The sequence below is a fragment of the Mobula hypostoma genome, chromosome 1 (genome assembly GCF_963921235.1).
Source record: "Mobula hypostoma chromosome 1, sMobHyp1.1, whole genome shotgun sequence".
Taxonomy (NCBI): domain Eukaryota; kingdom Metazoa; phylum Chordata; class Chondrichthyes; order Myliobatiformes; family Myliobatidae; genus Mobula; species Mobula hypostoma.
Genome location: NC_086097.1, coordinates 121,863,319 through 121,886,642, shown reverse-complemented (window position 1 = coordinate 121,886,642; position 23,324 = coordinate 121,863,319). Strand labels below are relative to the sequence as shown.

Below are 23,324 nucleotides of genomic sequence, written 5' to 3'. Positions count from 1 at the left end.
TGAAAGTGTCACCATGCTTCGACACCAATATCGTACACCCACAGCTCATTAACCCTAACCCATACAACATGGGAGAAAACCGGAGCAACTGGTGGAAACCCACGGGGATAATATCTAAACTTATTACAGGCAGCGGCAAGAATTGAACCCCAACCAGTGATCATTGGTGCTGTAAAGTGATTGCACTAACCGCTACAATACCGTGCAACCCCATAGTGTGTGTTTGTGTGTGTGTGTGTGTGTGTGTGTATGTGAATGTGAAGACATACGTATTCCTGCATCTATGTCTACATCATAAATTCTGACTTGGTGTGGTTGTAAAAAAAATCTAGAAAGTAATTGTTAGTACTTATTCAACACGTATGCCTGGAATGGAAGACTATTAAAGGAACTGTTATCTGTTTTTGTATTCCTCATTTTACTGACTGGCACAGATCAGGAAATATGTAAAGAGAAATGCAGGTCGATGTTCTAAATTTGAAAGCATGTCAAAGGGCATGACAAAGAGTAATTGCCGAGGCTGCATCTCAAGACAGGACATGTCAAAAAGACCAAGGGCTGGGGAAGCAGTTGGACACCTTTATCTCCTGTCTCACAGCAGGCAGCGTCAATGAAGCTTGATTTTTTTAATTTCCAGATTAAATATTTATGCTGCACTTGTATTTTACCAGGGCCCTGATTAGATGTGGGATGCATTGTGCGGCAGTTAATGTAAAACTAAGTAGGGGGTGTGACAAATAAAGACAAACGAGTAGCTGCTTGGTAAACTGAGCAGAATATGTAGCAAGACAGTACTGGTGAGTAATGGATTCTTGCTGAGCACATTCTGTTGTACTATCTCTTAAAGCTGTATCTAGATCTAAGTATTCTGTTCAGTTGGTGCTAGCGCAGTCCCTGGTGAGACAGAATGTAAATAGAAATAGTCCAAGCTCTCTTCTCACTGCTGCCAGTCGGAAGGAAATATAGGAGCCTTAAGTCCCACACCACCGGGTTCAGGAACAGATATTACCTTTAACCATCAGGCTCCTGAACTAGAATGGCTAACTTCACTCACCTCAACATTAATCTGATACATAACCTATGGACTCACTTTCAAGGACTCCAAAACTCATATTCTTGGTATTATATACTTATTTGCTTATTTATATATTATGTGTTTTCTTGTATTGCATAGATTGTCTTCTTTTGCATTTTGGGTGTTTCCCATTCTTCGTTTACGTGTAATTTTTTATTCTTTGTGTTGAATTTCGTTGTTCTACTGTGAATGCAAGAAAATGAATTTCAGGGTGAATTATGAATTTACGCATACTTTCATAATAAATATAATTTGAACTTTTGAATTTTGAACCTTGCAATAGGTTACTTTGTTTTCTATTTCTCACTTAACACCCTCAGGCTTCCTTATCAGTAGGAAAATTTGGGGTGAAGGAAAAACACTTAGAATGATAGCTCCATGGTCTTTTTTTTCCAAAAACAAAACCCCCACAACATGTCACCATTTAACCCAGTGAGGAAATTGCATTGTGGTTAAGCATCCCACACTCAAAGCAACTGCCTGGGCCAGATGCTATTGTTGTCTTCACCTCCTGCACTGGAAATAGTTGTTCCTGCTTTCTATGGATTGACTGCAATTGGGAAGCTCTATCTCCATCAAAAAATTCACTAATCTATGTATTAACCAATAATATATTATCATATCCAAACATGAGCCTTACACACTGGGTTTTCTAATTCTTAGCCAAGAGTATCATCACCCAAGGCAGCATAGTATTCCCTGTGTCACTAAGGATGAATCACCCTTTTTGGCAAATGCCCAATATTGTCCATGAGGGAACATCTCATGCATTAATCACATTTTTTCTGAAGGCAGTACTGTATTGTAGAATATTATGATAGTTATTACACCCAATAATCTATTTTACCACATGCCTGAGTTATGTTTATCTCCATAAATACTTTACAATATAAATGTTTGTTTATATACCAATTATCTCTGAATTAGCAAGACATCATTTCATGGGGCTATGAATGAGATTGTCTTAATGGGTCATTAAAGATGTCATTTGCAATATTTACCCTTCATTTCTGGTGGGATCATTGTTGGACTGGCAGAGAATCTGCCTATATGCACTCAGTGGCCTCTTTATTAGGTACAGGAGAAGGACCCAGTGTGGTCTTCTGCTACCGTAGCCCGTCCACTTCAAGGTTTGACACCTTGTGCGTTCAGAGATGCCACACCATAGTTGTAATGCGTGGTTATTTAAGTTACTGTTGCCATCCTGTCAGCGTGAACCAGTCTGGCCATTCCCCTCTGACCTCTGTCAATAACAAGTGCTTTCACCCACAGAACTGCCACACACTGGACGTTGTTTTGTCTTTTGCACCATTCTCTGTAAACTCTAAAGTCTGCTGTTGGCGCGTGGCCAAGTGGTTACAGCGTCAGTCTAGTGATCTGAAGGTCACTAGTTCGAGCCTTGGCTGAAGCAGCATGTTGTGTTCTAGAGTAAGGCACTTAACCACACATTGCTCTGCGACGACACCAGTGGCAAACTGTATGGGTCCTAATGCCCTTCCCTTGGACAATATCGGTGGCATGGAGAGGGGAGACTTGCAGCATGGGCAACCGCTGGTCTTCCATACAACTTTGCCCAGGCCTGCACCCTGGAAACCTTCCAAGGCGCAAATCCATGGTCTCATGAGACTAACGGATGCCTATAAAGTCTGCTGTACATGAAAATCCCAGGAGATCAGCAGTTCCTGAGGTACTCAAACCACCCCGTCTGGCACCAACAACCAATCCACGGTCAAAGTCACTTTGATCACATTTGTTCCCATTCTGGTCTGAATCCAGACCAGAATGTCTGCATGCTGTTATGCATTAAGTTGCTGCCACATGATTGGCTGATTAGATATTTGCATTAAAAAACAGGTCTACCTAATAAAGTGGCCATGTGATGAATCAAAAAAATCTGAAATCTGAAATACTTCACAGGTGTAAATGCTTTGTATGTGTACCAATTAGCACTGAATTAGCAATACCTTTCTTTAATCAAATTTCTGCTTCCTCTGGGTAGGAATGTTTCACAGCTGTTCTCTCTTTTGCTGTGTTCAGATCCGGAGGCAGAGGGAGTGCGAAGCCAATCCCTTACCCAGGAAACGGAGGGAGGAGGGAGGGATTGGTATTACTGTTGTTGTTTTGTTGCTCGTTGTGTTCTGTGTTGTTGGCACCGGAGTGTGTGGCAACACTTGTGTCCTGCCCCAGCCCATTATTAGATGGTGCTGGTTGTTAACACAAACGGCGCATGAATCTGTGTGCTTAATATACTGTACACGTGACAAATAACTGAATAAATGAATCTCAAGAAAGGACATAGTAGAGAGGCACCTCCAAGAGGTTGTCCATCAGACACTTCAGAAACAGAACAATTTACATCAAGGGCACGTACAAGGGGAAGTCATGTGACTGTCTCCAATAGACCCTACACACACACACACACACACACAGGCACCCTGCATGCCAGTGGTTATTGGGTGGCACAGAATCTGCAAATCCAGAGCAACACACACAAAATGCTGGGGGAACTCAGCAGGTCAGGCAGCATCGATGGAAAGAAAGTTGATGTTTCGGGCCGAGATGCTGCCTGACCTGCTGGGCTAGGAGAAGTTAGAAACTTGCCGCTAGGTAGATTGAAAAAGGACAAGATGTGCACTCAGCAGTGTCAGGATATGCTTCTGTTAGTGGTACATTTCTGGGCAGGTTTGGAAGACAGAAGTTAGGCTTCTAATCACAACATCCCCCCTCCAGACCACCCCTACCACACTGTCACAGCTATCTGTCAGTTCAACACTGTAGCCAAGGGACCTGACTGTCAGATGTTTCCTACCTTCGATTCAAGATTCAACTCCAGTGTTGTCTGGATGCCTAACTCACAGCTCTCCAAACAGATCCTTTACCATTGAAGGAAGGTCAGGGAACCCCCGATTGACGAGGGAGGCAAATTCAATACCACATCTAAAAATTGGGAAGGTAATAAACCTGGAGTAAATCTGTTCAAGAGGGAGCTGTGATACATGAGATTGAACTCTGCTGTGTCGCGGAGGACAAGCAGCAGCTGCAAAAACAGGGACGGGAAAACCAAAAGACCCAACCACTAACCACAGTCACCACTTACTCTTTCCCACGCTGCACCAGAATATGTGTCTTCTGGATTGGCCTCTGCAGCCACCTGAGGGCTAACCGATGGACAATCCCTTAGGACAGGGGTCCCCAAACTTTTCTGCACCGCGGACCAGTTTAATATTGACAATATTCTTGCAGGCCAGCTGACCGATGGGGGGGGGGGGGGGCACGGTGGAGAAGGTGTTCCAGTAGGGTTAAACTCACCTCAACATGTCTTTTACAGTTAGGGTTGCCGACTTTCTCACTCCCAAATAAGGGACAAAAGTAGCAGTCAAATCCTGACGAAGGGTCCCAGCCCGAAACATCGACTGTACCTCTTCCTATAGGTGCTGCCTGGCCTGCTGCGTTCACCAGCATTTTCTGTGTGTGTTGACAGGACACTTGTGTTTACTCCAGGAAAGACTACCATAACCATGAAGCCTTCTGCGGGCACTTGTGTGCATATGCATGATGTGCACATATGTGATGTGCGCATGCGCGTACGTGCTGATTTTTCTTTCCACATATCAGTTTTGGCTTAATCTTCCAGACTACACTGTACATACATTATTTCTACTTTATATAGGCTGTGTATTTATCATTTCATTCCTGCTTTTACTATATGTTTGAGTTATTTTAGGTTTTATGTGTTATTTGGTATAATTTGGTAGGTTATTTTTTGGATCTGAGAAAGCTCAAAAATTTTTCCCGTATAAATTAATGGTAATTGCTTCTTCGCTTTACTCATTTTGGCATGAAAGGGTTTATAGGAACCCTCTACCTTAGCAGGGGAAATACAGGACAAGGGCGGTCCTGTATGGGACAAACCAATTTAGCCTAATATACGGGATTTCCCGGCAAATACAGGACAGTTGGCAACCCTATGTTCAAGTTCAACACTGCGTGACAGGGAATAAGGAAAGGTGCAGCTGACTCATATCGTTTCCTCATGCTTTGCGGCCCGGTGGTTGGGGACCGCTGCCTTAGGAGAACATCATACTCAACTTGAGTGATTGCTCCACTACTACCTTGAGTCTGGAGGGTGAAGAGGTGATAGGAACAGATATGACAGAACAAATAGGAATAAATCAGTTTACTTTTGTCTTGGGAAATTACAACCATTTGTGTGCCACAGAGATTAATACAGGGACCCTAACTATATCAGTAGTTTGGATGATTGATAAAGTATAATACAGGTATATCCATGTTTGTTGCTGACAATACCAAGCTAGGTGACAGGGAGGATTTAGAAAAGCTTTGAGTGAACAGGCAAATGAATGTGCAAGCAGAACATAATGTGGAAAATGTGAGGTCATCCATTTTAGCAAAAATATTAGAGAGGTGGAATACTTATTTTAGAAAGGAGAAGGTCAAAAGATGCTATAAGAACTTGAATGCCCTCACACACAAATCACTATGCAGATTCAGCAGGCAATTAGGAGAGCAAACGTAATGGTTTTCTTTATTGTAAGTGGGTTTGAGTACGGATGTTGAGATCCCTCAAAAAAGCCCCACAGGTTGATAGGGTGATCAAAAAGGGGTACAGTGTCTTGGCCTTCATTAGTCAGGGGATTGAGTGCCGCGAGGTTAATGTTGCAGCTCCGTAAAACCTTGATTAGACCACACTTAGAATATTGAGTTCATTTCTGGTTACCTCTTTATAGGAGGGATGTGATAACTTTAGAAAGGGTCCAGAGGAGATTTTCAACCTGAGGGAAGCCTCATCACAGCAGTAGTGGAGGCCATAGACTAACGGTGAAATGCAAATGGGGATTGAAATTAAAATGGTTGGCCACCTAGAAATTCTGCTTGTTGCAGATGGATCAAAGGTGTGAAGGGAAATAAAGAGTTGACTTTTTGGGCTGAGACCCTTCATCAGGAACTCCAGCCGAAACATTGACTGTTTACTCCACGCCATTGATGCAGCCTGCCCTGCTAAGTTCCTCCACCATTTTGTGTGTTTTGCTCAAGATGTCCGGCATCTGCAGAATCTCTTGTGTCTATGTGACTGCAATACTCTGCTGATGCTTCAGAGTCGGAGCAAAAAGAACTTGTGTTTTTATATCATTAAAATTGGTATCGATAGTCTTCTAGGGATGGTTACGCATTACTTTGCACATTCTCTATTTTGTTCTGGCATCCCTTATCAGCATTTTGGCTGCAGGCAGTGAGGACTGCTTATAACTTACAGGCTGACAATTGAAAATCATTCAATGCAAAAACTTCTGTTTTGCATAATCAAACAAAAGTTTGATTAAAAATTGCAGATTAGAAGCAATTACTTTCAGCAAAACCACATTAGGAAACATTTTTTATTTCTTTTATAACTGAGGGGATTTTGATATTTCCAAGGAAAAGTTCTCTTGATTCTTTTAAAAATTAAACAAAATATCAATGAAAGTGGCATCAATTAACAATGAACAACATTCACAGGCATATTGGTAAACGTATTTCTGCATATTGAGGAGTATTACACAATTCTGCAATATGTTCATTTATATCAATGACGTTTCACCAAGATTCACAGACTCAGGGCTCCAGCTATCGAGCCTTAACTTCCAGACTTCTGATCTTCATTCAGGCTGTGATCTGAACTTCCAATCAACCTTCTGGCTTCAGTCTTCGGTATCAAGCCAGCACTCACCGATGATGACGGATGAGAGCCGAAACAATACCTCGCAACTCTTGAACATAATACATATAATTTGCACACAGCATATAAAGTAAAATTACCACAAATCAATTAACAAATAATAAGGTGCACTTCTGACAAAAGTTAATAACTAAACAGTATAATGCTTGTCTGACATGGTTGAGTTTCACCCTCCAATATAATGTGATGAATCTGCAAACTCCACATAGACGGTATTAGGATTGAACCCAGATTACTGAGATGGTGAGACAGTATCTGTACTCACAACACAATGTGCCACCTATGTTTATCTGATTAACTAATGAAAGTGATGTGGATGCTCCTCAATGTACCATGCAGAAGGCAGGCACTTCCTGCTATATAATGGAGAAATACCGTTGTCCTCAGAACATGAAACAACAATTTCAAATGAGCATTAAATTGGTTAATAACTGGGGATATCTTATAGGGTTTGAAATCCAGTATGTTCCTTTGAAACAACTTTTCAATCAATCAAACACACAGGCAATTCCCTTCACTGTTCCATTAGTGTAATCCATTACTTCTGCAGCCTCCTTCCAGTGAGATTTAGAATGAGTGACATTTTAATCCTTTAAGCTGTTGTCACGGAATTTGTTGTGTTTATGAAATCTCTATACTTATTCAGCATGTAGGAGTGCAAGTATGTCTGTTTACCGTGAATTTCCAATGACAGAGCATTCTGGTTTGGAAACACCATAGCCCAAGAACAGAAAAGCCTACCAAAAGTGGTGGATGCAGCCTCGTCCATCAAGGAAAAAGCCCTCCTCATTGAGCACATCTACAAGGAACACTGTCAGAAGAAAGCAGCACTTCTTACTGCTGCCATTGGGAAGGAGGTACAGGAGCCTTGGGTCCCACACCACTAGCTTCCTGAACAAGCGTGGATAACTCCTCATCTCAACATTGAACTAATCCCACAAACTATGGACTCACTTTCAAGGACTTTGCAACTCTGTTCTTGGTTTATTTATTCATATGTTTGTTTGTTTGTTTGTATTTGCACAGCTTTTCTTCTTGTCAGTCTCTGTGTGTACCTTTTCATTGATTCTATTGTATTTTTTTGTTCTAATATGAATGCCTGCAAGAAAATGTATCTCATGGTAATATATATGTACTTTGACAATAAGCTTACTTTGAACTTTGAACAGCGAGCATCCTTTGGTCAGTGCAGTTTGCAATGGCAGCTCTCCCAGCTCAAGAGTACAACCAGTAAGCTAGAAAAGGCCGACATTTTGTCCAACCCACCCCACCTGGCGGCCATTACATTCACTTCACAAGGGATTGGAGTCGTGGAAGTAAACTCAATCTTGGTGTGTTTGTGATCCATTCCTAAAGCCACAGCTGTCTGAACATAGCAAAGGGAAGAACGCAGTGCAATGTCTTTCAACCCCATGTAGACAGGCAGAGAGGAGAAATATCAGACAAATAATAAACAGCTTTATAACGTACAAGAGCCAAGAAAAGCCGTGTGTGACAATGAAAAGCTGCAGATGGAAGAAAAAAATGATCAGATCACAAACTTTTCCTTGTCCTGTCAAAAGAGGATATTGTTCAATGTTTAGTCATAATTTATTGGCCTTTAAATTAAGGTTCTATTGTTGCAGAGAAAAATGGTGGGACAGATTCAGGGTAGAGATGGAATGGACCAGAGCAAAATAAAAATAAAATCCATTTAGCATAAGTACTTGAAGCTGTTTCTGTGCAACGAGAGCTTTATAACCACTATTGTTGTTTTTGATGGTCAGTAAAACAAAGAGCAGAAAATTACAGGTGACACAAAGATTGGTGGAGTTGTGGATAGTGTAGTGGGTTGTCATAGATTGCAATGGGACATCGACGGTACGCAGAGCTAGGCTGAGAAGTGGCAGATGAAGTTCAACCCAGAAGAGTATGAAATTAATCAATTTGGAAGTCAAATTTGAAGGCAGAGTACAGGGTTAAATGCAGCACTCACAACCCGCTGGAGGAACTCAGCAGGTCGGGCAGCATCCGTGGAAACGATCAGTCAACGTTTCGGGCCGGAAACCTTCGTCAGGACTGAAGAGGGAAGGGGCAGAGGCCCTATAAAGAAGGTGGTGGGAGGGTGGGAAGGAGAAGGCTGGAAGGGCTTCTTTATAGGGCCAGAGATTTTTCTTCCCAGGATGGAAATGACTAATATGAGGAGGCATAATTTTAAGGTGATCAGAAGAAATTATAGGAGGGATGTCAGAGGCAAGCTGTTTACACATAGAGTGGTGGGTACGTGGAATACACTGTCATGAGTGCTGATAGAGGCAGATACATTGGGGATATTCAGGAGACTCTCAGATAGGTACATGGATGATAGAAAAATGGAGAGCGATGTGAGAAGGAAGAGTTAGAGTGATCTTAGAGAAGGTTGAATAGTCAGCACAACATTGTGGGCTGAAGGGCTGTATTGGGATGACATGTTCTATGTTCTTTATAAGTTAATTTATTTTCTCTTATATTAAAACCGTTCAGAACAAGACACAGCATAAGTACTACCAATGTGATGCTGATGTTGGAATCATTAGCATAAAAGTGATTCAGTTTGAAAGATTGCTAAACTAATCTCAGTCTGTTGCTCATAAGACCAAACGACATAGGCACTGAAGTAGGCCTTTTGGCCCATTGAATCTGCAGTGCCATTCCATCTAGCTGATTTAAGACTACAAAACCATAAGACAAAGGAGCAGAATTAGGCCATTTGTCCATCAAGTCTGCTCCACTATGATTGATTTATTATCCCTTTCAACCCCATTCTCCTGCCTTCTGCCCATAATCTTTGATGCCCTGAATAACCAAGAACCTATCAACTTCTAGTTTAAGTATGCCCAATGAATTGGCCTCCACAGCCATCCGTGGCAATGAATTCCACAGATTCACCACCCTCTGGCTGAGGAAATTCCTTCTTATCTCTGTTCCAAATGGATGACCCTCTGTTCTTTGGCTGTGCCCTTTGGTCCTAGACTCAACTACAATAGGAAACATCCTCTCCACATCCACTCTGTCTTCCAATTTTTGATAGATTTCAATGAGATTCTCCCCACCCTTCTTCTAAACTCCCAAGAATACAGGCCCAGAGCCATCAAATTCTCCTCATATGTTAACCCTTTCATTCCCAGAATCATTTTCATGCGCCTCCTCTAGACCGTCTCCAATGCCAGCACATCTTTTCTTTGATAAGGGGCACAAACTGCTCACAATAACTCAAGTGTGATCTGACCAATGCCTTGTAAAACCTCAGGATCACATCCTTCATCTAATATTCTAGTGCTCTCAAACTGCTCACTTCTGGTACAGCCATTCAGATCATTGTATCCTGATATTGCATTCAGACCACTGTGTCCAGATGAAAGGCCTTGGCCCAAAGTGTTGACTCTTTATTCCCCTCCATAGATGCTGCATGACCTGCTGAGTTCCTCCAGCATTTTAGGTGTGTTACTCCGGATAAGGTGGGCCAGACCTCATAATCCTGCCCCTTTCACCACTTGCCGATTGCCACAGGCCTTAATCCAGTATGTTCGGGTGGATTCCCCCAATGGAGAACACCTGTACATGACATTGTTTATCATGGGGATGCTGACGATGGACCTCCATCACGCAGTCTTTGACAGATTGGGGTCAGGGTCCACTGGCATGGGATGCAAGGTGTTTGAACACGCTTCATTGCGCAGCTTTCCTCCATCTTCACTGCTGTTGTCATGAGTGATCACTCCACCGCTGAGGTCTTGGTTGGATCGCTCTTTGTCTAGAACCACCCCCTTGGCCTTCCTGCAAGGGGCGACCCTACCAGGAGCTGAGCGTCAGATGGCTGAACTCCAGACAGCATCGCACTTGGGATATCAGGAACTCACAAGCCTCTCCCCCACCACGACAAGTTGACGGTCCACAGATCACGGATCGAGAGCAGAGTAGACGCTGGACACCCTGCTACAAATTATACATCTTCTGACTCTCAAAAACCTTTCAGGATTTACAAAACCTAAGTCAGAAGTGTAGGATCAAGACCAAGGATCAACTTATTCACCATATACATTTACCTGTATTGGGAATTTTCCATGGTGTGTTGTTTGGGGTCCAACATGAAACAAAAACAATTATCGATTTCTTCTTCCAGTAAACTAATTTCACACCCCCTCCTTCATTTCCGACTCAGACCTTTTTCATCTTCTCACCTGCCTATCACTTACCCCTGGGTCCCTCCTCTTTCTCCTATGGTCAATAGACAATAGACAATAGGTGCAGGAGTAGGCCATTCAGCCCTTCGAGCCAGCACCACCTTTCACTGCGATCATGGCTGATCATCCATAATCAGTACCCTTTTCCTGCCTTCACCCCATATCCCTTCACTCCGCTACCTTTAAGAGCTCTATCTAACCCTTTCGTGAAAGAATCCAGAGAATTGGCCTCTACTGCCTTCTGAGGCAGAGCATTTCACAGAACCACAACCCTCTGTGTGAAAAAGTTTTTCCTCAACTCCGTTCTAAATTGTCTACTCCTTATTCTTAAACTGTGGACTCTGGTTCTGAACTCCCCCAACATCGGGAACATGTTTCCTGCCTCTAGCCCATCCAATCCCTTAATAATCTTATATATTTAATAATGGTCCACTCTTATCAGGTTCTTTCTTCTCCAGCTCTTTACCTTTCCCACCCACATGGCTTCACCCATCACTTTCCTGCTAGCCTCCTTTCCTTCCCCTCCCCCCAAACTTTTTATTCTGGCATCTTCCCCCTTCCTTCTCAGTCCTGATGAAGAGTCTCAGCCCAAAACATTGACTGTTTATTCTAGTCCATAGATGCTTTGGATCTCCAGGATCTGTAGACTTTCTCATGTTTGTAATTAAATACCAGCATGTATTTACAATGGAAGCAGCATTATAGTAAGTGATTTAAAGTGCTTACAGTGCAGTACGGTGACTGAGGTAATGGGGGAGTGGTGAAGTGGTCTAACTAGAATCACTGATCAGATTAATTGCCTAGGGAAGAAACCTTTAAGACGGCATGAAGTTTTTGTTTTAATACTTAGTAGAAAGGAAATTTTGGAAACGCCAGTTTGCCGGGTTTATAGTGTCCACAATGTATCCCTGCTCACTTCTTCATCCTGGACACATACAAGTCCTGCAATGATGGTAGATGGCAGCCACTGACCTTTTCTGCTGACCTGATAGTTCTGTTATTATTAAAGTTGACATGAATACCATGAAAGAATGAAATTTTCATAAATGCAATAACAGCTTTTTTAAAAAGTGTTTCTTTCTCTCTCTCCCCTATAGGGAATGATTTAAACTTGACAAAGGTTCCTCGAGCACAAACCTTCCCTAGCTACGTCTCAGAACAGAGTCATGAGCACCAACACTTACTATCTCCAACTAGTAGCTACGGATCGAACTACAGCTCTGGGTTGGCCCAGTGATGTGCACCGAACAATGGGAGGAGTCACTGTGAGCCGGGCCACATGTAGAGAGAAGCCTGATTTGGTAACTGTGAGAGGGCAAGGACTAAATACAGGTGAAACAAAACAAGTCTTGGATGGCGTTTGCTGTATTTGGAGCATTCAGGTGATAGACTGAATATTCATAGGCTTAAAAATACCTGTACATCTTTTTTAATATTAATTGGCTCCCACCTGCTGATAACTACATACCTCCTTGGGAAATAGAATTTGATGTATAAAAATGCAATGTAGAGTATTTTTAAAATCCAGCTGCTGTAAAACATGGCTTCTGTGTGTAAAACACAATTGTTTGGACAGGTCTAAAAGTGGTTGAGTCAAATTGTCTGTGTCTGTGATGACTGTCAAACACGTTTTTGTTTCTAATACTAATTCAGGTATTGCTTTCAGATCTGCCCTGCGGAAATTCCCATACATCAATAGGTTTTTTTTCATTTGACCGGATTGCAGTGTTGTTTGATGTGTTTGACTTAATCTATTTGATTTACGAAGGTGAATATTCTCTGATGAATGGTAGTGTGATTATTCAACTCGTGTATGATGTTTGCCTAAGGGGTTGTCCATTGGTGGGTCTTCAGGTGGCTGTAGACGTCAGTCCGGGTCCACATAATTCCAGGATATTAGGGCAAACTCCCTTAAAGGATAATGCTGTGTGTGACTTTAACATGGGGAGGCTGATGCATGGGCAGCCACCGCATGGTTCTTAATGGATCAGATCAGGGTCAAGGTCCCGTGGTATGGAATGCAAGATGACTGGGGACCCTTCACTGCTATTGTGATGTCTCATCATCTTCTGTTTGAGGTCTTGTCTGGAACCGCTCCCTTGACCTTACCACCAGGGGTGACCCTACCATGAGTTAAGCGCCGGGTGGCTATCTCCAGGTAGCATCGCTCTCAGGATCTCAGGAATTCACAAGCCTCTCCAGCAGGATGGGTTGACCATCCTCGGAGAAGTTGGTGTAATCTGCAGGACGAATAAGGGCTCAATGGTTCAATTTTGCTGAGAGCTTACTACGTCTGGGGAAGGGGCGGTGGTGGGTAATGGGAAGTGGATGATCACTTTCCATGGGTCGAATATGTGCGATATCTAAGTGGTTTAAAGATCGAAGTTAATAGTTGCACACATGAAGAACAAAAGACCTAAGTCCTGATGAGGGGTCTCAACCAGAAGCATTGACTGTTGATTCATTTCCATAAACGCTGCCTGACCTGCTGAGTTCCTCTGGCATTTTGTGTGTGTTCCTCTGGATCTCCAGCATCTTCAAAATCCCCTGTGTTGAAAAGAAATAAGCCAACTGATAAATAACCTTGCATCAAAAGAAAACACATCCATAGCCAGAATACATCATTGTGTCTGGCAACATGTTGGAAAAGCTTGAATCAGAAATGCAGTCTCTTGTTAACCACAGATCATAATTTGGTCTTATTAAGGGAGTTTTTTTTAATGTAAACATCGGCTTTCAAGTAACTGCAGCTTTCATTCCAATTGGACCAAGGATATGTAAAGTAATTCAATGGCAACCTGAAAACTGTGACTATTTACCAACATGCATATTCTTGTGGAACTGGCACCAGAACTAGCTGAGTATTCAAACCTGAAGTTACATTAAGACCTGAAATATCAAAATATCTGAAGCCAGAGGTACAAAGGAAAATACTGCTGAAGAACAACAGAGTTGTTCAATGACAGCAATAAAAAAGAAGCAAAATTTCTGTCATAGTCAACAGTTCAAACAGCAATGGCAGGCAGAGCCAATAAATCAGCTTCGTTTACACTCAGTGGACACTTTACGAGATACACCTGTACACCTGTTTGTTAATGCAAATATCTGAACAGCCAATCATGTGCTAGCATCTCAATGGATAAAAGCATGCAGACATGGTCAAGAGGTTCAGTTGTTGCTCAGACCAAACATTAGAATGGGGAAAAAATGGGCTAAGTGACTTTGACCGAGGAATAATTGTTGGTGACAGAAGGGGTGGTTTGAATATCTCAGAAACTGGTGATCTCCTGGGATTTTCACACACGACCGTCTCTAGAGTTTCAAGAAAATGGTGCAAAAAACAAAAATGCATCCAGTGTGCAGCAGTTCTGTGAAAATGCCTTGTTAATGAGGGAGGTCAGAGGAGAATGGCCAGACTGGTTCAAACTGACAAGAAGGCGACAGTAACTCAAATAACCGTGTGTTACAACAGTGGTGTGCAGAAGGGCAATTCTGAACGCACAACACGTCAAACCTTGAAGTGGATGGGCTACAGCAGCAGAAGATCACACCAAGTTCCACTTCTGTACCTAATAAAGTGGCCACTGAGTGGGAGTGTTTGCTCTGAAAACATCTCTCCTTTTCGCTGCTTTTCTCCCATGATGCTGCTGGATGTTTTCAACTTGCACTGTTTCTGTCTCAGATTTCCAGTATCTGAAATAATTTGCTCTTTTTATACACTGGGCTTGATCATTATCAATCTAAGCCTCGGCTACAGTCCGTCTGATGCTAATCTATGTGTTGTAATTGCCTGATGGGTCATAAATTCTAGTCCAGTACCCTCATTCCAGTCCTGATGAAGGGACACAGCCCGAAACATCAACTGTTTATTCCCCCTCCGCAGATGCTGCCTGACCTACCGAGTTCCTCCAGTGTGTGTTGCTCTGGATTTCCAGCATCTGCTGAAACTCTTGTACCTATCGTATTCCAGACCATCACCCTCACTGTTGTCAAAGGCATTTTTGCTCTTTTTATACGTCCCTATTGTCCAGAGATATTTAAAGTCAAATTGACTGAATTGTTTTTTTTCCATTTAACTATTAAAATAATGAATTTAGTTCAATTACATTAAACCATGGTAAATTAGTTAAAAATGAAAATTATTAAATTAGTAAGTTAAGACTATAAAACATGGGAGCAGAGTTAGGCTATTCGGCCCACCAAGTCTCTTCCACCATTCCACCAACGCTGATTTACTATCTCTCCTAACCCCATTCTCCTGCCTTCTCCCCGTGACCATTATCGAGGTGCAGTGAAAAACTCGTCTTACGTACTACCCATACAGAACAATTCATTACAGCAGTGCATTAAGGTAGCTAGTACAAGGCAAAGTGAAATAAAAATACATCAACGATAGAGTTTAGTTTAAATTTAATTTTGTTTTTATTATTATAGGTCCCTGATGGTACTGAAATAAATGGCAAAAAATGCTAATTTGAATTTAGTTTTTAATTAATTATAGGTCACTTATTCTGCTGAAATGAATGTGATCACTGCCTTTACAGGTGTTTTGGCTGCCATAAAGCTGAGAGGCCAGATATAAAGTGCATCTGTATTCCCAGCTCAGTACGACCCAGAAAATTTGCTAGACTTCCTGGTGAGTTCAGTAGCAGAGTGGACAGCATTCAAAGTTCAAAGTAGATTTGTTTTCAAAGTACATATATGTCACCATATACTACCCCATGATTCATTTTCTTGTGGGCATTCACAGTAAGTATATGAGCCCCCAGCATTTTTGCAACTTCCATTTTGCTATGTGCAGATATGGAAACTGATGACACATGGACCAGTGGTGGGCAGAGCTCAGTCTTGAACCTGCATCACTAATCCCAGCAGGGACTGGCTGCCAACAATCCCTCCTGAACATGCATATTAACTCTTGTTTAAAGGAATGTGCACTGTTGCATTTACGTTAGTTGAAAAGAAACAAATGTAAGGATTTGTAATATGACCTGGAAGATGGAGACAGCAGGTGCATAAACAATCTATGGGGGGAACTCAATCGGTCAGGCAGCATCTGTCGAGGTAAATAGTGTGTTAGTGCCTATTATACTGCTGGTGTTTAGGGCAGCAATGAAGATCCTCCAACTCTGGTGGTGTTCAGGGCTTCCTTCATCATGCCAGTAGCTTCCTCTTGGGTTTCACTACTGTCAGTCATGAAAGTCCTGGGTGGAGACTCAGGAATACCATTACACTCAGATGTAGGATTCTTCATTGCTCTTTCCATAACAACTTTGTTTTACCGCTCAGGGTTGTTAGCCCTGAGCTGAGTCTCCAAACCTGGAGAACCGGTGGACCACTCTTAGTCTGGCCTCTACCCTTTGACCTGCTTGGCATTGATGACTCAACCAACAGCCAAAACATAAGGCCCTGACTCCAGCCAACATAGCTCTCCAGATCATTGAGTCACTCAAGCCTCCAAACCATGACAAGGTTGAGGTCCTCTTGGAGGAGAGGGAAATGACCAGTTGCCATTTTGGGTCAAAGCCTTTCATCTGGACGCTGACAAAAAGTCTTGATTCGAAATATTGCCTGTCCATTTCCCTCTTGTTGCTCAGTCCTTCCAGCAGTTTGTTTGTGGCTTGGAGGATGCTCAGTTCAGGTCCCATTTGATATCGATAAACATACAGGCCACACCTCCTCTCTTCATATATTAGATCACAATCATTATTTAAATATACATTATACCACTAAGATTGATATGAGACAACCAAATTATGAACCAAGATGTTGCCTGAAGAAATTCCCTATATGTTTTATACTGCAACCATATAAAAACATACTTCAAAATAATTTCCCAGCTCAAAATCTTGCCCTCAGGATGCATCTTGCTCTCATTTCTCTGTAGCCTCCCCTCATCAGGATGTAATGTAGCAGGCTCTATTCTGGGGTATCCAGTGAGAAAGATTAACATTTCCACATGAGAATTGATTTTGTAGTCACTCTTCCCAGCTCATGCTAATTGACTGAACTAGATTCTTAGGTGATCTTGTTCTGACAAGTCAACTCTATAAACATTTTACCTGTTTCAAAAACCATGACTTGTATAACTATGCTTTGAAATTCATAAAATTCATAATCTCTATTTGTCCATCAATCTTAATTAGTCATGTTGGTAATGCAAATCACAGCTGGAGAGTTAAAAGGTTTATGGTATAGTCAGGATCACTTTAATTTATAAACTAGGTGAAAACCTCAAAATTTCACTTAAGTTTTCAAGTGAGTATCCTATCAGAGTCGACAATAGGTCATTGTGTAAACTGGTATTGATCTGATATCCCCATAGGATAGGACGAAAGGAGAGGATATCCAGGATTATAAACAGGGAACTATCAAGAGTTCTGATTTAGTTCAGATTGGGCAATGGAAAAAATTAAGCATGAACTTGTTAAGATAAAGTTAGGTTGGAAATGATAAACTTTACTTGTCACATGTACATCAAAACATCAAAGTATGCAGTGAACTGTGGTTTTGTATCATTAACCAACACAGTCTGAGGACGTGCTGAGGGCAGCCCGCAGCCACTTCTGCAGCCAACGTAGTATGCCCACAACTCACTATCCTAACCCATACATCTTTGGAATGTGGGAGGAAACCAGGGCAGAATGAGAACATACAAACATGTCCCAGAGAGACGTGAGATTTGCTATGTGACTGTATGGTTAAACTGACCTCAAAATATTTTGGGAAGGTAATGGGTTAACATCAATAAGATCAACGTACTTGATGTCATCTGTGTGAGTTTTAACCAAGTCATGGAGTCATAGAAAATTATAGCACAGAAATAGGCCCGTCAGCCCCTCTAGACTGTGCTGGATCATTTCAACTGCCTGCTCCCATCAACTGCACCCGGACCATAGCGATCTGTGTACCTATGCAAACCTCTCTTCAAAGTTGAAATCGAGCTTGCATGCACCACTTGTGCTGGCAGCTCATTCCACACTCTCACAACCCTGTGAATGAAGAAGTTTCCCATTATGTTCCACTTAAACTTTTCACCTTTCACCCTTAACCCATGACTTCTAGTTGTAGTTTCTCCCAGCTTCAGTGGAAAAAGCCTGCTTGCAGTTCTTAATTTTGTATACCTCTATCAAATCTCCTCTCAGTCTTCTACATTCTAAAGAATGCAGTTCTAACCTATTCAATCATTCCTTATAACTGAGGTCCTCCAGTCCCACCAGCGTCTTTGTAAATTTTCTCTGTATTTTTCAACCTTATTTACATCATTCCTGTAGGTAGATGACCAAAACTGCACACAATACTCCAAATTAGGCCTCACCAATATCTTAAGCAACTTTTTAGGTTTTAGTAACGTCCCAAAAGGCAGACAAGCGAATAAAGTAAAAGCTCAAAGGGCAAGTGGCAAAATGGATGGAAAACTGGCTGAGCAATGAAAAGCAAAGGATAACTGGTTGACAGGTCCCTTTGCAATGGGAAGACTGTTACAGGTAGTGTTGCACTGGGCTCAGTTCTCCAACTTTTGCTGCTTGTTATATATAAAAATCACTTAGAGATAAGTGTAGGTAAAAATAAAACTAACTTTGCACGTGATGCAAAAGTTGGCCATGTGGAGACTGCCAGAAGCGACAGATCCTTAGCTCAGCTGGGTACATAAGAAGGCAAATTAATTTAATCCAAAGGTCTGTGAGGTAATGAATTGGCAAGTTGCAATTAGACAACTGAGAGGACATTTAGTTAGAAGGGTCTTGGAGAGTATGCACACAAATCAATCAAAGTGCAGGAAATTTTAATAAAGTTTAAGAGGCAAAAACTGGGTGCTTTCCTTTATTAGCAGTGAGAATATAAAACTGTGGATGTTATCATGCTTGAACTGTACAAAATGCTCATGAGACTATGTACTACATAGGTTCAGGTCATCGCATTATAGGGAAGTTATGATTTGCTGGGGAAAGTGCAGAAGAGATGATTAAGTTATAGCCACAGGATAGACTGGGTCTGTTTCTTTGGAACAAAGAGTCTGTGTGGAAGACTCAATAGAGGAGTACTGTACCATGTTACCACTCAGTAGGTCAGGCAGCATCTATGGAAAGGAATGATCAGGCTGAAACCTTTTATCAAGGACTTGTAACATCAGCTGTTCATTCCTCTCCATAGATGCTGCCTGGCCTGCTGAGTCCCTCAGCACTTCGCGTGCATTCTCAGGATTTTCAGCATCTGCAGAAACTCTTGTCAGTATAAGGTTACAGGTGGCCTAGATAAAGTAAAAGTGCATAAAGTACTTGGCAGTTGAACTAGGAGACAGTTGAGTATCTTATTTTTCACACATAGTGGCCTGAAATTTCCTGACTGAAAGAATGGCGCAGACAGAAAACCTTAGTGCGCTTGAACGGTTATTTAAAAACAGTCGTTGAAAAGTCACAATGTCTAGGGCTGCAGGTCAAGTGATGGATGGTGAGATAGGATTGGAAGCTTTTTTATTTTGACTGGTGCAGATAAGATGGCCAAGTCACACATTTTCCATGACGCAAGGATTGTCTGCAGACAGGACCTGACATCGGGTATCAACAACATAGCCCGTTGGTTTCCAGTAAACTATCTAAGTAGATGGGAAAATGGAAACAGATATAAATACTCATGCTGGCAAGGGTGAAGCAAACACTTGTTGAGAATACTAATCTGAGGCAGATAACTCTCTCTGTGACCCCTATGCTTATTCATCCCTCCCCACCTGAGAGAGTATATTCTGAAATTGTTTAGAAGTAAGATCACAATGTGGTAAATATGAAAATACAAACAGCGAAATTTCTGGTAGGTTCCAAAGCAATGAATCGGTTTATCCTCACCTTAAGGCATCAAGACATCTCCAGTATCTATTGACCATTCTCAAATGCTAGTGAGAAGATGCTGGAGAGCCAGATTATTGAACGCAGTTGTCCATCTGGTGAAGGTTCTCCCATTGTCCTGTTGGGAAGGTACTCCAGGATTAATACCCAGCAGCAACAAACGAACAGCACATCATAAACATGAGAAATTCTGCAGATGCTGGAAACCCAAAGCAACACACACAAAGTACTGGAGGAACTCATACTTAAGATCTGGAAGGGAAAGAGATAACTGCCAGAATAAAAAGATGGGGGGGAAGAAAGGAGGAATTCCACCTCTCCTACCAGGTGGGTAGGAAAGGCAAAGGGCTGAAGAAGAACGAAGCTGATAGGAGAGTGGACAGAGGAGAAAGGGAAGGAGGAGTGGGGGAGGTGATAGGCAGGTGAGGAGAGATTAGAGGCTAGAGTTGGGGATAGAAGAGGGAAACATTTATTTTATTGGAAGGAGAAATCAATAACCATGTGATCAGGTTGGAGGCTACCCAGATAAGGAGTTGCACCTCCATCCTGAGGGTGGCTCATCATGGCACAAGCGGAGGCCATGGACCAACATGTCCGAATGGGAAAGGGAATCAGATTAAAATGTCTGGCCACTTTTGCTAGATGGAAGTGTTCGATGAAGCTGTCAGTACTTCTAAAAGGGGATGGTACGCAGAATGGAGGGGAACATGCAGGAATGTCTTATTCCTGCTATCCTGCCCTTCTTGGTGTTAAACGTTGGAGATTTTGGAGGTGCTGTAGGAGTGGGTAAAGAGAGAGCCATTGTGTATCAGTACTATATCATGTAGCAGTCCAGAGGGCTGCTTTATCCAACACGGTGTCAAGCTTCTTATAAGTTGTTGAGACTCCACTCATTCAGGCAAATGGAGAGTTTCTTCACTGCACCATGCCTAGTAGATGATGGGAAGGCCTCCAGGTGTCTGGAGCTGAGTTATGTACAGCAGCACACTTAGCCTCTGAACTATTGTGAAAGCCATAGTGCTTTACGTGGACAATCTGGTTGAGTTCCTGAATGATGCTAATCACTAGAATATTAATAGTGCACTCAACAGTGGTAACGTCACTGAATGTCAAAAGTAGTGATTAAGTCTTTCTCTTAGTTTCACCTTTCACCTGCCAGCTTGTACTCCTTCCCCTCCCCCATCTTCTTATTCTGGCTTCTTTCCCCTTCCTTTCCAGTATTGAAGAAGGGTCTCAGCCTGATACATCGACTATTTTTTCTTCCTATAGATGCTGACCAACCAGCTGAGTTCCTCCAGCATTTTGTATGTATTACCTGGATTTCCGGCATCTGCAGAATCTCTTGTGTTTAAGTCTTTCTTTTAGTTGGAGGTAGCCATTGGCTGCTGATTTTTAGTGTTTTATGGCACAGATGTCTCTCGCACCTTATCAACCCATGTCTAATGGCCATCCAGGCTTTGTTGTGCATGGGCACAGACTATTTCTCATTGAGTTGCCTGTTTCTGACCTTGTGACAAAACGAAGGTCATTGAAACAACAGTTGTAGGTGACTGGGCCCAAGAAACTACCCTGAAGAACTCATTTGCATTGGTCTCCATCATCCACAACTGGGGGATAATGTAGTTAACTGGATCAACAAATTTGTGGATGACACCAAGATCAGGGTGCAGTGGACTGCAAGGAAGACTACCATGGCTTGCAGCGGGATCTGGACCAGATGAAAAAATGGGCTGTAAAATGATAGATAGAATTTAATGCAGACAAGTGGGATGTGTGCACTTCGAGAGGACCAATTTGGGTAGGTCCTGCACAGTGAATGGTAGGGCACTGAGGTGCGTGGTAGAACAATAGGATCTGGGAATACAGATCCCAGGGAAAGTGGCATCACAGGTTGATACGGTTGTAAAGAAAGCTTTTGGCACATTGGCCTCAATAAATCAAAGTACAGGAGATGGAATGTTATGTTGAAGTTGCATAAGATATTGGTGAGGCCTAATTTGGAGTATTGTGTGTAGTTTTGGTAACCTACCTACAGGAAAGATGTAAATAAGTTTGAAAAAGTTCAGAGAAAATTTACAAGGATGTTGCCAGGTCTGGAGGACCTGTGTTATAAGGAAAGACAGAATAGATTAGAATTTTATTTCCTGGAACATAAAAGATTGAGGGGCAATTTGATGAAGGTATACAAAATTATGAGGGGTATAGAGAGGGCACTAAATTTCCTGTCTCTTTATCTGAGGAAAATCTATTAGATTCTGTGGGAGGGATGTCTTGTATGCCACTGCTGAAGCTGGTATAGACATCCCTTATGTCTGTTTGCTAAGGGCACTGAGGGTGAGGGGAGAGAATGAATAGAAATCTTTTTACCATTTGCAAGAAGAAATGATAATGGACAATGCAGATGCATGCAAGAAGGTTGTCAGAAAGGAAGGTTGTAGGAACGGGTATAGAGTGCAGAATTCTAACATTTGTACCCCATGTTCAAAGTTCAAAATAAATTTATTATCAAACCAGGTCTGTCTGTATGTAATCAAGGTGGCAAAAGAAGTAATTAAAGTGCTAAGGTAGCAAATCTAATAGGCTTCTTCAAATGAAGAGAAAGCTCCTCAAGAGTGCAAGATTAACACACTTAGTACAGCTGAATCAACAAAAGTCATTCAATTTGAAAATTCTTATGTTCCTGGATGTTTGAGTCTACCTTGTGAAGGAAACACAGAGTATTCACAACCTGATGGGTGCAGATGATATCATAATCAAGGTAAAAAAGTGAAAGGAAGAAGGTGTCTGTCATGGTGCACACTCACAAGTGCAGAGAAACGGCAGACTCTGTCTGTCACGATGGCTGCTGGCGCCGACTGACGGCTCCATCAGTCACGGTGAGCTCAGGCGACGTCGCAACCCAGGAGCGGAGGAACAGCCACTCCCCATGAAGAGACAGAAACAGAACGTTAGACATAGGAACACCAACAGAGCATCAGAGGCACGACTGAGCAACGCTGCACAACTTATCATTCAGCAACATACAGTCAGACTCTGCTTACAGAGCACAACGAGAGTTCCCCTTTAATCACAGAATGCAGGAAAGATGTGCCAGTTGCAATAAGGCCAATAAGACCAAACAGAAAGCAGCTGGGCTTAACGGCTCTGACGATTAGTAAATACAGATGCCAAGAAACCAAAAACCCCTAAACTGTACGGCAAGTTGCAGAGGCCAACAAGGCTCATGACAGTGGCAGCTATGAAGGGGCAGATTGACTACGACGAAACTGGGGTTAAAAAGCCTAATGGTCAAAGTCAAAGTAAATTTATTATCAGGGTACATATACTGTATGTCACCATAAACTACCCTGAGATTCATTTTCTTACAGACACTTACAGGACAACAAAAACTACAATCGAATTTATGAAAAACTGTACGTAAAGACTGACGATCAATGTGCATTAGAAGACAAATAGTGCAAATTTTT

The 23,324-nt window shown here is 42.1% G+C and overlaps 1 protein-coding gene across 2 annotated transcripts in view; it reads left to right on the top strand.

Annotated features, from left to right (window-relative positions):
* The window catches only part of dok6 (docking protein 6), a 609,418-nt gene extending 590,251 nt beyond the window's left edge, over nt 1-19,167 (top strand). For both annotated transcript variants that reach the window (XM_063055165.1, XM_063055183.1), the window contains one exon: nt 12,112-19,167. In XM_063055165.1, coding sequence (XP_062911235.1) covers nt 12,112-12,251 — 140 coding nt within the window. In that variant the 3' untranslated portion in view covers nt 12,252-19,167. The remainder of the gene's footprint in view (nt 1-12,111) is intronic.
* Nucleotides 19,168-23,324: the final 4,157 nt, after the last annotated feature.